This window comes from Phalacrocorax aristotelis, chromosome 3, assembly GCF_949628215.1.
Source record: "Phalacrocorax aristotelis chromosome 3, bGulAri2.1, whole genome shotgun sequence".
In the NCBI taxonomy this organism is placed as follows: Eukaryota; Metazoa; Chordata; class Aves; order Suliformes; family Phalacrocoracidae; genus Phalacrocorax; species Phalacrocorax aristotelis.
Window position 1 is genome coordinate 17,184,001 of NC_134278.1, and position 14,442 is coordinate 17,198,442.

A 14,442-nucleotide genomic window follows, 5' to 3' on the forward strand; every position below is an offset into this window, starting at 1 on the left:
CATGAGCTCACTGGCACGTACGCTGCGGGATTACGGCACATGTTGAGTGAACAGGCTGTGGGCATTTTAAAGGTCAGGCACAAAAACTTAGCACAATACTCCAATTCAGTGCAGTTCAAAAACTTGTTACCATTAATTAGAACTATAGACTTAAGCGTTAAAGATAATGACGTATTCTTCTTTCAACTAAAACAGCTGAGGGATTTCAGGGGAGTGCTAGCTGAGGTCAGCAAGTCTGCACTTACACAGATGAGAACCGTTCTTTGCCCACACCAAGAATCAAGACCGGGATTTCAGAACAACAAAAGCAGTGCAAGAGTTGGTGCATTCCGAGTTATCCACATTTTACGCATCCAGGAAAAACAGTCCTCCTCAGTGCTCAACTCAGCTTCAGCGTAGGAGAGGGTGCTGAAGGGAGAAGAGTCCAGAAGGAACAAACACTACAGAAATATTTCATTCAGCGGGTGAGCTGACTCCCGGCAAAACAACACCCGGTGCTTCACAGCACAACAGCTCTGCTAAAATACACATGCACATCCTTCCACACCACGGAAACCGAGCAGTCCCATTGTGCTATGGGCATTTCGTTTTATTACTCATAGCATGCCATTACAACACAGCACTCCTGCAGCCAGTGATTCTGCTTCTTAGCCAGATTGACACTTAGTGTAAAAGAAAATCCATTCAACAGGGGGAGTATCTCATTTAATAGAAAAGGGTGATTTTATACAAAGCACTGTGGAGAAGTGTAAGGCCACATGAAGAGCATCATCAAGTTGACATGGTGGCTATTTCTTAATCAAGACATGATTAGTACTTCCTCTGGTGCTTTGATACAGGTAAATGAAAGCCTTGAACAGTTTCTTATAAGGTGCACAAGCACCCACAATACATAAAAACCCCTTAATTTTCCATTTCTCCTGTACTCAAAAAAAATACAAACAGAGACCCAGCTAATTATTCACAGGTTCTCTTGCCGTTTTTGCATTTCTCTGTAGGTTTTGATACGCTGGTTTAGTAGGACTGAAAGTAAAGCATAGTTTTTAGTGTCAGAGCTTCTAAATAGTGTTTGTGCTTCTACCTCCCTCAGAGCAGTCTGGCTCCTCCAAACTTTGCTCTGGTGGAGTGTGGACTCAGGAATGCCCAGTACATCAAAATTCTACCAAAAGTCACAACAGCTTCCACTTGCAACGGGTATGAACTTATAAAATTTGGAGGATTTCAACACTTGTTTTCTACAAGAAAGTCATTCTGGTTTGGTTTGTTTTAAAAGTGACGACACACTTGGATTCCAAACCTCCAAAGCCACCTGCGTAAGGAGGGTGTAACAGGACCAGCCCACTGCAGGATCAGGATCTGCAAGTGTGGAAATCCCAACCACTATGAGTTATCAAATATCGGGTGTTTACAAAATGCTCCAAATGCAATTCTTTAGGTTTACTGAAAAGGAGTTTCCAAAACACTGGGTCTCATCCTGCACACCCCTACTAATGCAGGTCAAGTAATTTGCCTGCACATTGAGACCAAAATGAATAAATACAAAATATATTTGGTATAGAAAATACTAGTATAAAAATTAAAAACCACCCTGTTTTACTGTCCATCAAAATATTAACAGCAAGCATTACAAGTGACTTTAACCTATTGCCAAAATCATTTCCAAAGAGTTCTGCTTTCCTTAAGTGCTGGTGATTGCATTTGCCCAAGTATCGAAAAAAACAAATAAGGAAGGGACAAGGAAAGATACGATTGATTTCTCACGTAGCGTTATTAACAGAGGACCTAAACTCAAGGAAACTAAAGTATGCACAAACACAGGGGAAAAAAGCCATTGTCAGTTCTGTTGTAGCCATCAGAGCTCTTCCTGGTCTTCAGAAAGCTTGTAGAGAAGGCGCTTCCTCACACTAGCCTTGGCAAGACGACGGCACAGGGATAAGCATACTCAGAGCACTGCTGCTTTTCGGTTTCTCCACTGTGGCAATTTTGTTGAGTTTGCCAACTTCCGTCTGCCAGCTGGGGATCTTCTTTGTGGTCATATGGCGGCGGGTGTGCTTTGTCAAGTGATCGCTGCGCATGAAGCGACGCTCGCACACGGGACAAGCAAACTTCTTCTCTCCCGTGTGAGTTCTACGGTGGCGTGACAGTTCATCTGAGCGGGCAAACTTCTTGTCACAGCCTTCCCAGTTGCAGCTGAAAGGCTTTTCTCCTGCAGGAGAGAGAAGCAGCATGAGTCGCTTTTGAGAAGCTGTGTTACAGTTTCATCAAAGAACTAACTTAAACCCTGCCTTGCAAAACATGAATTCCACAGAACTGCTCATGTGTGCACTCAACATGAGCTTAAGCTCAAGTTGCGTTCCAGAGAAAAATCAAAGGGATCAGTTCTACTTCTTCCCTCATATCTCTAAGTGTTCTTTAATCGAGTCTATTTTTTTTAATTGTCCAAAACCCCATCTTAAAGATTCTTAATAAAGCTACCTTATCCGCTGACTGAACTAGAAGCAAGCCCCTGCCCCATCCCTGTGTGACCACAGCTCTACGGCTGCTGCAAGTCATCAGCACATACTGTGGACAAACAGGAAGCCTGGAATCGCGCCTCAGAGTGCTGCTGCTCCAGGGATCCAGTCCTGCACACAAACACAGGGCCCCAGTGAGTGCTACTGAGGATCGGCCCGTCCTGCCATCCCCACGCAGCTGGAGGTCCAGCAGACAGCTGGGGAAGTTCCGCAGGCCCAGGAACAACAGCAGTCAGGACAGCTGTCCAAGTCAGCTTCTACCCATCCGGCTTAACATCAGATCTGTCCTAAACGACGTAATCTACCGCCTGCAACACCCGTAAAGCTCCAGATAAACATCTACCACATGACCCAAATTTACAGTAACACTTTGGAGCAGAACAAAGGCATCCAGCAAAAAGGAAGCCCCACAGAAACATTGTTCTTATTTCAGATATTGAGAGTAAAGTGCGCAGGGAAAAGGTGGGAAAAGAAAGCTAAACTACTCTTCCCCCCAGTCCTGTAACATGGACTGGCTAGTGAAAGGTCAGCGTGCTTCACCTCCCATAGATGCCCTAGCCTTAATCATGATACAGGGACATGCACAGCTTCCCTACGGATCATCAGCAGCATGTGCTCAACGCAAGACACATGTTGCTAGTCTATGATATCCTGTAGTGCCAGGTTAATTCAGCAGCCCCCAGCACTTACTCTCAAGCCAGAAGTAGAAGCATCATCATCTACCTCTAAGCTCTGATTTACAGGATTATCGGCTTCACACAGGGTTTAAGCTCTTTCCCTAAAGAAACTGTAAAGACAAGCTGGCAAACTAATGCAAATCCTGCCATGGAAGCCAACTCCTGAAAGACCACAGTGCCTGTGGGGCAAGGGGGACTGGGAGAAAAAAGCCAAGGAAGAACCAAGTTAGACAAACTTTTGAATGAGCTGTTATGTACCAGTCTCCCACTATGCCTGTCCCTCAACACCAAAAACAGTCCCTGAGAACTCAAAGTTAGTGTTAACTTAAGAGGATCTTGGAGCTAGAGAAAGGATAAGTAAAACACATGTATACTGTCTCCACACTGGCCAAATTTTAATGGAGCAAATCAGCTCACGGCAATTACCACTAATTTTCATTTACTTTTTAAAATTCCCTTTCTGTAACTGAATAATCTGCTATGTACCTGTAGCACCTCTGCTTCCTAGCACAGTATCCCAAAATCTCAACGCATTCCCATTTAGCCTAAACAAACTCTGGAAAAAATGTGCAGTTTCTGACTTTCTTTTCTTTTACTCATGTAACAATTAAGACCAACTACCTGTACTACAGTTTGCTTACACCAGACCTCTCCATGCCCCAAAAAAGGGACTTGCACAATTCATTTCGATCTAGTCCAGATGGCAGGATTCCACTCAAATCTAAACACACACACACACACAGACGGCAAAGCTTCACTCTAGCTAAAGCATGTGAAATTCAACTAACGCTATGGGGTCAGCTGAGGTCTCAGAACAAAGTCTGTCTTGTTTTGCTTGCCCACAGAGAATGAACATTCCTCTCTTCTCCGAGAAGAGCCAAGTTTCCCAATCACCTGCCTCTCCCCTTTCCTACCCCCTCCCCCCAAAAATGTGCATTTCAGCACCCCAACATAAGCCAGTGCCGGAGCGAGAAAGGACCCGCCCTGTCATACACACCAGTGTGGGTGCGAAGGTGGGCTTTGAGGTGGGAACTTTTGAAATAGGTTTTCTTGCACCCAGGGAAGTTGCAAACATAATTCCTCCGTCTAGAAAAGTCCACCTGTGGTGCGCAGCTTTGACCAGAAGTGATGAACACAGGAGCAGGAGCAAGGGGCAGTAACTTGGTGTTCCCAACAGTCATCACTGTTTGTGGGCACTGTGGTGTCTGTGTGACAGCAGTTTGTGGCAGAACCAACATGACGGTCCCCTGAGGCACAGAAGGTCCCATGAGCACAGGCTGCGAGAGCGGAGCTGCCTGCGGTAAAATAGGTTTCATGGGAGTTGAGACTGTTGGAGCTGAAGGCTTGACATAGGCATTGATCATACCGCTTTGTCCATTTAAAGGGATCATTTGACAGAGAACCTGGGGGCTTGAAATGGGGGCTGGTGTCACCGGGGTAGCTCTTTTTTGCAAGTCATTCTCACAATTCTTTGGTAAGCGGGTCTGTGGCGAAATGGGCCGGACTGGTAGTTGTCCTTTATTGGTCACAGTATCACTGGAGTCATGTGCATAAGGTTGATGTACTGGAGAGGTTTTGCTAATTAAATCATCTGCAGCACACGTGTCCTGTGGCAGCCTGGAATGTCTTCGGTCATCTGCTTCACACCAGTCTCTGGAAGTGCTGTAGCCTGAAGTTACCTTTGTCTTCTCTTGCACAGCAGGAATGTGATGGTAAGCAGAACTATCACCTGTGTGACGTATCACGCTTGTTGCCATGGCCCTGCAAGGCCGAGGGGCAAAGGATTCAGATATCCCTGGCTTCTGGCTGCACTGTCGCTCCACATTGATAACAGACGGCTTGGTTATAAGAGAGGCACCGGTCGCTGATGTGACTGAGCAGGCAGCTGTATTTGCCATGACAGTCCTTGGTTTGGAGTAGGTGACTTGTGAGGAGAGGAGCATAGCAGCTGATATCTCAACAAAGTCAGGGCTGTGGGGAGGGGTCATGCACTGCAAGAAAGAACACACCATTATACAGCAGTGTAATTCCATAGCACAATTCTTCACTACCTTTACTGTGAAAAATAAAATTACAATCCCTTCCCAGAATCTCAGAACCTGCCTCTTGGGACAAACTGATTAAAGCGTACATTGCCTCATCTGAGCCATTCTGATTATGCTCAAGAGCATGTTAATAAAAGGAAGGCAATGAGGCAGATGTAAACCTGCATAGAACATTGCATGTCTACTTGCTGCATTACAAAAAACTCTCATTCCTTTCTCCTCAGCAATGGGTGCAGCTGTAAGAGTTTATGAGCTCTCTGCTGTTCACAGATAACAGACTAGGAGACAGCGATCCTGTACTGTTTCAATTTCAAGCTTCCAGCAAGCTCTAGATTTTTATCAATGATTACCCCATCAGCTGGTGGCTACTTCTGAAATAAAGACAAATGGAACTGCTCTCTCCCTTCTTATTCATCAATTGCTGTCTTGCTACCACCACCTGTCCTTCCTCCTTTACCACTGAAAACTCATGCCTACCTCCTGCGCAGCTCACGAGACAGTGCCGACACCGAGTGGCAGAAGTATGAGAAGAGCCCATCAACCAGCTGGCATACCACCTCAGCCTCTTTCCTCTATCTTCCCCTTTTTCCTGACATAACTGCGTACTAGAAGCCTACTGGTTGGAATGGGCCTTAACCATCTGAAACCTGAATGGCATCAAGCCCTTTTTAAACACCTACTTCTGTTACAACATAAATTCCTACCAAAAAATTTGTGATTTACACTACATTACATTAGTCAGCTAGAGTAGACCAATGCTCTGGGGAAATAACAGACTACATGTACAAACACAGAGCACAGAAACCCATTGAGCTGTCTATTTCATGATGGTAACCTGTACTTTCTCTTACAAGGACTACAGTTAAGCCAAATGTCATGAAGAGCCTTTTTGATATAGCACTTGCGGATAAGTCTGTGCCAAATCGCTGAGGCTCACTCTGCCATTCTTACTCGAAGAGCTCCAAGACACCTACAACAGCCACCCAGACAGCATCCTCAGTGTGCCTGTCAAATTAAATAACCTGTCCGCAAGGTCTTTCGCATTTAGATTTAACAATGGAGCAAGCTCCTACGTTTGCCATTCCAGAGACAGCAGAAAAACCCAAACTCATTGTGCCCACCTCACTATTCTATGCACACACACACAGAGCAGTGGCTATCCTGTAGATACTCTACACAGGGACACACGAGCAAGCAATCTTTTCCATCCATTGCAGAGATATAACATCCAGATGTCGGGCATATTTATTTTGCCTTTGTGTTTTTCTTACCAGGGTAGACAAATAGTCCTTTGGTAATTCAGACGTAGCCTCAGCGTGCGCTGTGAAATCACCAGAATCTGAGAATGGCGTAAGTGGCCTTATCTTTAATATGTCACCTTTCTGTGATCTTTGACCCCAGGAGCTCATACAAACAAGCGCTTCAACAGCTTCAATGTCGTTCTGCTCCAAGGTGCTGCAGGTAGACCTTTCACTGTCATGACGCTGCCTTTCACGGATAGACTCATAGATGTCCACAATGTCAACCTAAATGTAATCGGATTACTGGCTATTAGCACAAGTCAGAATACAAAGCTGACGCCACCCACATACTGTCTGCTCACAATGAAGGTCATCTGAAACAGATCCCAAGCCCGCGGCAAGACTTTTACCAACGCTCCCCCAGCAGCTCATCTCCCCAGCCCTGTTACTCTTTGAAAAAAAATAAAAAGCCCAAAAGAGGTGTGATTTGCAGGAAAGGAACAGGTATGTGTGTAGCTCATGTTTCCGGAGTTACTTTCTTGGCTTACACAGTTCTGAATAAACACATCCCACACCTGCATACAGGAAAAAAAGAGGGAAAAAATCCTGACTTCCATCCTTGTTCAGACAAGGCTGTTTCCCAGACCTGAAAGACTATTTAGCATTATCCTCATTCTGGTAACATTTGGAAGATAAATTTCAGCTGACAATAAGACACTTTAAGGTATGATCACTGATTCAGAGTATCACACCTTGCAAAAGCATTTTAATCTTGTTTTTACCAATAGGGAAGCCAGAGTGGGGGGATGGAAGGAAAACAGTTTTCAAAGTACAGTGGGAATTATCGGTATTGTACTTTAGAAAGGTATGATACTACACAGGTGCTAGGTATCCCAAAACACACTATGAATAACATGAAGACAGATGTAATCATATTGATTTGTTTCCAGCTGCAAGCATCACAGAAAATTTGTGCATACGCTCATATATGCATGCGTGCAAATCACTTGACCACTCTGCAGGATATCCAAACTTCAAAAAGCTCTCCCAGTGCTTGGCAGTGACTCCGAAAACTACACTGTGCTGTTGGTTTACTGCTCATGTGCTAGCTCAGTCTCAGCTAGGTGTCCACTCTTTCAGTCCTGAGGCACACCAACTAACTGTGAAGGCTGGGATTCAGAAGCATGGACCAAGGTTCTGGAGCCTAGCGCTGTTACACAGCATGCTTATATACTGCAGCAAAAAGCTTTTAACTGAACACCACCATGCTGTTAGCATGGCCTAAAGCCCTAGAGGAAACTATACCCGTTGGGTGGCACCACTTGCACACCTAAGTCAACAATACAAATGATCCTGGCTCAACAGAGTCACAAAGATGCAAAGGTCCGTGACATTGTCCCGGCTACAGGTATGCGCATGGCAAACATGTTAAACATAACGGACCCAAAATGCCAGCACAGGACTCACAGAGGACTTGCCTAAAACAAGAGGTACCACACATGGAGATGTAAAGGCTGGGGGCAGGGAGGGGCAAAAGCACTCTAAAACAGGATCTAAGCTGTTAACTGCCCCGAGAGAGACTTCTCATGATTTCCACTGAAATCAATGAGAACGGGAATCAGGGCAAAAAAACGTGTCGCCTGCAAGCCTGGACGTAGATGGCCTGTCAAGCAGGAGTCGCACCAGGCGAGGCTCTGAACTAAGCCGCCAGAAAAGCCTGTGAGCGTTCCTCAAAGCGTGACTGCAGGCAACCAAGCAGCTGAATATTTTTTCTTCCCCCATCCCCACGTTTCAGGAGAACAGTTTTCCCTAAAGAAACATGAAAAAATATTGCCCGCTTTAAAACAACAACAAAAAAAACCCACCCAACCGATAAAAGCCCGTTCTCAAGGCAGGCGGTGCAGCCCAGGCTCTCCCACTGCCAGGGAAATGGCTAACCGCGCCCGGCCGCCTGTCCTCACATCACCCCGCCGGCTGCCGGGGCCGTACGTGCGCGGGCAAGGGCGGTGCGGTGCGGGCAGGGGCGGGGCGGGCCGGGCAGCGGGTGCCCCCACCGCCGGGCAGCGCCTCTTCCTGCCCGCGGGGCCGCGCCACCCCCGCCCGCTCCCGCCTCACGGCGGGTGCTCCCGGCCGGGCGGCGCCGCTGAGGGGCGGATGGCGGGAAGGGAAAGAAAAGGAGGAGGAGGAGGAGGAGGAAGGAGGGGTGGGCAGCTCTCGCCCTGCCGCCGCCCCCGCACGGGCGCTGCGGGAAGGCCGCCCCCCCCCCCCCCCGCAGGTGACCGGGGCACCACCCGCCCCTGAGGGCTCTGTCCCGGCGCGACCGACCCCCGCCGGCACGGCACCGGCCCGCCGCCCCCTGCGGCGGGTGACGGTCCCAACCGCCGGCCGGGAGCGAGCAACGACCCTGAACGGCCGCCGCCCCGCTGAGGCGATAACGGCCCCGCACAGCACGTGCTCGGACCGGACCGGCGCCGGCTGCCCCCGACTCGGGGGGGGAGCGTAGTGGGCGCCCGTCGCCCATTCCCCTCCCGCCCGCCCGGTGCTTACCGCGGACGCATCTCCCATCTCCGAGCAAGGCGAGCCGTGCATGGCGCGGCTCCGGCGGGCGGCGGCGGCGTGACCGGGTACTAGCAGCCGCGGGAGCAGCGCGCGCGGCAGCAGCAGCAGCAGACGCAGACACACACACACACACGCACACAGCAGCACACGCCGGCCCCGCCCCCTCCCGTCCCTGGCCCCGCCCTCCGGCAGCCGCGCGGCCCGCGCGCCTGCGGACGCGCCCCGGATCGCACCCTGCGCCAGACAGCACGGGCGGGGCGGTGGCGAGGAGTGGGAGGAGAGGGGCCCGGCTCCTCGGCCAATCACCGGCCGCCGCGGCCCGAGCCCGGCCAATGAGCGGCGGCGGCCGGCGTGATCGCGGCGTGCCGCGGGGCTGCCGGCGGGAAGGGCGGCGCGTGAGCAGGCTGGGCGGGAAGGCAGGAAGGCAGGAAGGCAGGCAGGCAGCGAGGGGGCGGGGCCGGGGCCGGGGCCGGGCGGGGGGAGCGCGCGCTTGAAACTGGGGAAAAGGTCGGGCGGGGGCGGGGCGGCGGCCGGGAATGCCCGCGCGCGCGGGGGTGTGGCGGGGCGGGGCGCGGGGGCGCGGCTCTCCCCACGCCCCCATCCCCCACCCCACCCGCACGCGGGTGCGTGCGGCGTGGCACGCAGGCACCCCCACCCCCCCCAGTCAGGTCCCCGCGCCCCCTCGGCGCCGGGGCGGGTTTTTTTGGGGGGAAACTTCCCTTTTCCCGCAGATTCCCGCCCCACGCCTTCAATTTTCCTTCGTGTTCAGCGAGGTCCCGCCCGCGGCGTGTGGCGGGGAAGGGGCCGGGCCCCTCCTCCCCCCCGGCCGCGGCAGGGCTCGGCATTAAAAATAACCCTGTATTAAAAATAATCCTGCCGCCCCCCAGAAAGTCACCAAGGGCAGTTAGCACGGCTCTTTGGGTTCCCGGGGCCACGGCCACGGCCCCTGCCTCGCTGGGAGCCCACAGGGGCACGCACGGCCAGCCAAGGCCTCCCCTGCACCAGCCTGGCAGGCGTCCTTTAAAAAGCCTTCAAATCGCACTATATATATATTTTTTTTAAATTGTATTCTTTGCTTTTCACCTCCCATTCCCCACCCCCTTAGGTTTTTTTAAAGGGAGCTGAAACCGGTTCCCAGCAGGGTTTGTGGTTTTATGGGACAGCACCGAATCCTGGCGGCAGCGGTGGAGTTGGCAGCTGCAGTGACCCGGTGCCCAGGGTCTCGCCCAGGGCGGCTGGGCTCCCGCGGAGCCCCGAACGGACAGACCCGCGCCCCGGAGCCTGACTCGGCCCTCTGCCCTGCCAGCGCTACCCAAGCCCAGCCCCGCCGGATGCCATGCTGCCCGCTCAAACAAAATGCAGACAGGAACAAGCATTTTTTCCTGCTGGATTATCTCTACATTTTCCTTCCTTGGTTTCTCAAGACATGACATCCCCCTTCTCGATGCAGAGGACATGGGAGGGATCATCTTGAATCTTTCATCTCCATTTGCTGCTAGCTTCACTTGACCGCTGGGGCTCATTTTTTCCATTACAGCTCCTCTGAATCCTGGTCCTTCCCTACTGTCCACATAGTTTCTCAAGCTTCACCACACTGTGCTCATCTCTGGTCACCGTTTCTGCACATTTCACGTACTCCAGCTTCCCCAGCCCATCAAATACCGAATTACAATGATCTCCCCGGCTCGCCCATTGGGACATTCCCCTGGCCTCTCTGCATTTCTCCCCGGTGCCTCCCGTATTTAGCCTAACCTTGCTATTTTTCCCTATTGCCAGGCCTCCCACCACCATCTCTCCCATGGGGGGTCCCACAGGGACAGCGGCAGCAGGGGCAGCTGTAGGCCCTTCACCCCAGAAGGTCCCACGGGGTTCCCCACGTGACGTTGTTCCTGCCTGCATCTTGCAACCCGCAAGCTCGTGCCTCTGCCCGGCGTCTCGTGCCGTGCTTCGGTTGCAAGCGCCTTTCTGTCTGCGCGGTACCTGCCGCAGCCTATGCGGCAGGGCCCCGTGCCTTACGACAGTAAGAAAAATGCTGATAATTCAAAGAGCAAATCCAGCTCTGACATTAGTTATGTTCGCAAAAGGAAATGAGTGTGTGGCAGGGAATGAAACAGATTTGGGGAAAATGCTGTCAGTGACTAAAAAGCACGGTGGGGGGTAGCGCAGTGGGGGCACAGGGTACGTGCCTCTTCTGTAAATCACTAGCTGTTCCTTGTAAGACCAGAGCCCCTCACGCGGTCCCATTTCGAGGGAAGCCTTTAGGGAATTGTAAAACTAGGAAAATACTGTGCTGTTCTATTTTGCATTTTCTCCAGTTCCGCTGTAGTTGGGAAACAATTGTGTTTGTCTCTTTGCTGCTTGTTGAAACACATGCAGTTTCTGCTTAAAGCGCTTACGCGCATAGCCTTACTCATTTACAACACAGATTTTTAATTGAGTAACAGCATCTGAAGGCAGCACAGCATCCTCGCCGGTGAAGAATTGGTCGCAGGGGAGCAGAGTGGATCACGTCTCCTGACTCCCAGTGGGATGTTTTCCCATGTCACATACCACAGACTGTGCCTACATGTTCTGAGTCCCGAGGTGGAAATTGCTGGACCGGGGGTCCTTGCTACAGCATACGGTGCGAGACCAGTTAAAAGAAGTGACGTTACACGTCTGTACTCCCACTTGCACCACAGGGGAAGTGTGTTTGTTCTTACCAAAATCACCTGGGCTGCCTTGTTCTGCTGCCAGCTAAGGCGGTGTTAGATGAGGAAGGAGCATCTTCTTCATCCTCGCATCAGATGTCAGTAGAAGAGTGCGGGTGTGAACCCCACGGAGCCCAAGCCCCCAGCCCTAACTGCCTAGAGCTTCTCCTCCTCTCTCCCCCTTTCATTTCTGCCCCCTTTTACTTCTCCCCCCTTTCTCTTTCCTTTCCCGAGGCTGCACTAAGGTGAGCATTGGTGCAGTTCATATCATCTTCCTTCTCTGCACTTCCACTACACCCACCGACTTCCCTGGGGGTTTCACCAGCAGCACGGCTTCCCGAGCAACGTACAAGCGTGCTCATCGGGATGATCCCCACTGGCTGTGGTTTCCCTCCTGAAGCTAGTAACCTGGGTCAGGGCCCATATATCCCCAACACTCCTTTCCGAAGAGCTCGAGGGGCCTGCCTGCGTTGGCGGCTGCAGGATGCCGGTGCCCCTGCCCTGCCTGGCCAAGGCCGTGCAGCCCCCAGCCCAGCAGAGCCATCCTCCGCCAGCCTGTGCCTGCAGTGCTGCTGCTGCTGCTCCGGTGTCCTCCGGATCTGGCTCTCCGACTACCATTTGGTGTTATAAAGGCGTATTTAAATCAGGCTGTTGGCAAACACTTCAGAGAAAAGCTTTCTTTGTCAAAGACAGACGATGTCTTTGTTCTGACGTAGGAGCAAGCAGATGTAAGTCACTTCGGGGGAGGGATGAGAAGGCTCCGCTCGGGTTATCTTATCCTTTCGGCTGAGAAGACAAGAAAAGAATCAAACATTGCGTGCGAGTAGGAGGGAAAATATTTAATAGTGTAGACTGGAAACAACAAAAGGGCACACAGGCAGCTCTCCCTAATTCCCTTTTTGCAGATAATTATACAATAAACAATTCAAAAGAGACTAGAGGAAGAATATTACGGGCTCAGACAGTTTTCCTAACATTTACCAGCAGTTAAAAATAGACCAAAGCAGTTGTCTTGGGTGCAGCTTTAGAGTTAGAGCAATTTGGCAGCGGCATCTGGTCTGGCTGAATACAGCAGCAGGCTACCGTAGCAAGCACATATAGCCTAGCAAATGGGGTGGGATTAAATAAATACAGGTTATTGCAATCAGAGCTCCTGTACAGGAGACATGAGAAGAAGCGTCAGAAGAAATTAAAGACTGCGATGCACACATAGGATGCATCTCTCCATCTACTCTCCTTCTTCTGTTGTGCACTTGAAGGATGGAGCGGTTGGAGCTGCCTCAGCCCCGGATTGCCCCAAAACATGCTTGCTGGGGGTGACAGCAGGATCCAGAGGAGGAGCTCCCCACCATGGAGCAAATGAAGCAGCTCTGCCAGGTAGTGCCTGACACCAGCTGACGGGAACAGCTGCAGCAGCCGCCAGCCCAGGGCCAGAGCGGGACCGGAGGGATTCACCCAGAGGGTGAATGCACTGAGCTCCGTGGGAATAGCAGAGTTACAGAAGGGATTTATAGTCACAGAGTTATACATGGGACATCCACGAAGAATAGAGGGGGAAATGGATATAAGGGATATCCATGAAGAATAGAGCAGGGGGAAAGGAAGGAAAAGAGAAGGGGGAAAAAAAAAAAGCAGACAGACTGACAAGAAATATTTCTCGCTAGAATAATTTCTGAATGCAAAAATGATGATAAATCCAGTGGCTTTTACGTGGACTTTGTCCCCAGCTGACAGTGAGGGTCTGTTTTGATGGATTGCCTCTTTCCTAGCGAGCAAACGGGTGCAGCCGTACAGACTGTTCTGCCTTTGGCTGCTCTCACGCCTGCCGCCGTGCCCAGCAGCATCACAGAGCTGAAGGGACATGCTCCCAACGTGCCGACGGAGGCGAGCCCGGTGCTAGACAGCGCGTGGGAGGGAAGGGGAGTGCAAACGTGCCGTCCCTCTGCGCTGCCACGCTGCATGTGGGCCAGCTGCTGGAGGGGAGGTCTCATTTATCCCTGCAGGCTATCGAATAGCACAGCAAAACCCCGCCACCGCTGGGCGAGGAGCCCCAGCCCTCCCCAGCAAACTGCGTACGTGTCTGCTAGCAGGGACAGGCTGTGACACAGCAGCCTTTGCCCAAAGGGAGGACAAAAAACGCGGTCCTTGCGTGCCATCCCCAACTGGTGTGTGTCAAAAGTCAACTTCTTCCTTGCCTGCATCTTTCATATTCACTTTCAGAAACAGCTTGATCTTTCAGTACTCGGATAAGCATCCAAGGAGCGGTTAAGGAGGCAGCACGGCATAAGGAAAGGGTTTAAGAGAAGAGTCACACAGACTGTTTCCCACTTTATGCTGGACCCTGGGTGCTTATAGAATAAACACACGCTGCCATTTGTTTTTTATTCCACTCCCAAAAACATGTTTCTACCTGAAAAAATACTGACTGCATCAAATGCTTCCTGAGACTTGGCAGTACTACAGAGGGAAATCACCACTCAAACAGATTTTTTCCAGGTATCTGAAACATAATGTTACATAATATTGATTACAGGTGAGGACCATCCAGAGATCCACCGTAATAGAAATAATAAAGTAAGTGACAGTAATAAGTATGACACACTAGTGCACCATCTGCTCGCTCCAGTGCACCACCTGGTTTTTCTACTGCTGCTATTTGTGCCCTGATCTTATTTTAGTGGCACCAGAAGATGGATTCAAATGCCAGCAAAAATAAA

At 50.9% G+C, this 14,442-nt stretch overlaps 1 protein-coding gene across 1 annotated transcript; it reads right to left on the bottom strand.

Moving 5' to 3' along the window:
• Positions 1–574: 574 nt before the first annotated feature.
• KLF11 (KLF transcription factor 11) lies at positions 575–9,188 on the bottom strand. Its single transcript, XM_075086836.1, has 4 exons — positions 9,024–9,188; positions 6,507–6,761; positions 4,188–5,181; positions 575–2,206 (listed from the first exon to the last, which is right to left on the bottom strand). Exons 1-4 carry the CDS (start codon positions 9,063–9,065, stop codon positions 1,905–1,907), a joined length of 1,593 nt encoding a protein of 530 aa, XP_074942937.1. The 5' UTR covers positions 9,066–9,188; the 3' UTR covers positions 575–1,904.
• Positions 9,189–14,442: the final 5,254 nt, after the last annotated feature.

Coding starts and splice junctions, on each gene's coding strand:
- KLF11 (XM_075086836.1), bottom strand. CDS start 9,065: ATGCACGGCTCGCCTTGCTCGGAGATGGGAGATGCGTCCGCG. Junction 6,762..9,023: donor AGATGGGAGATGCGTCCGCG/GTAAGCACCGGG, acceptor GATTACATTTAG/GTTGACATTGTGGACATCTA. Junction 5,182..6,506: donor AGGACTATTTGTCTACCCTG/GTAAGAAAAACA, acceptor TCTTTCTTGCAG/TGCATGACCCCTCCCCACAG.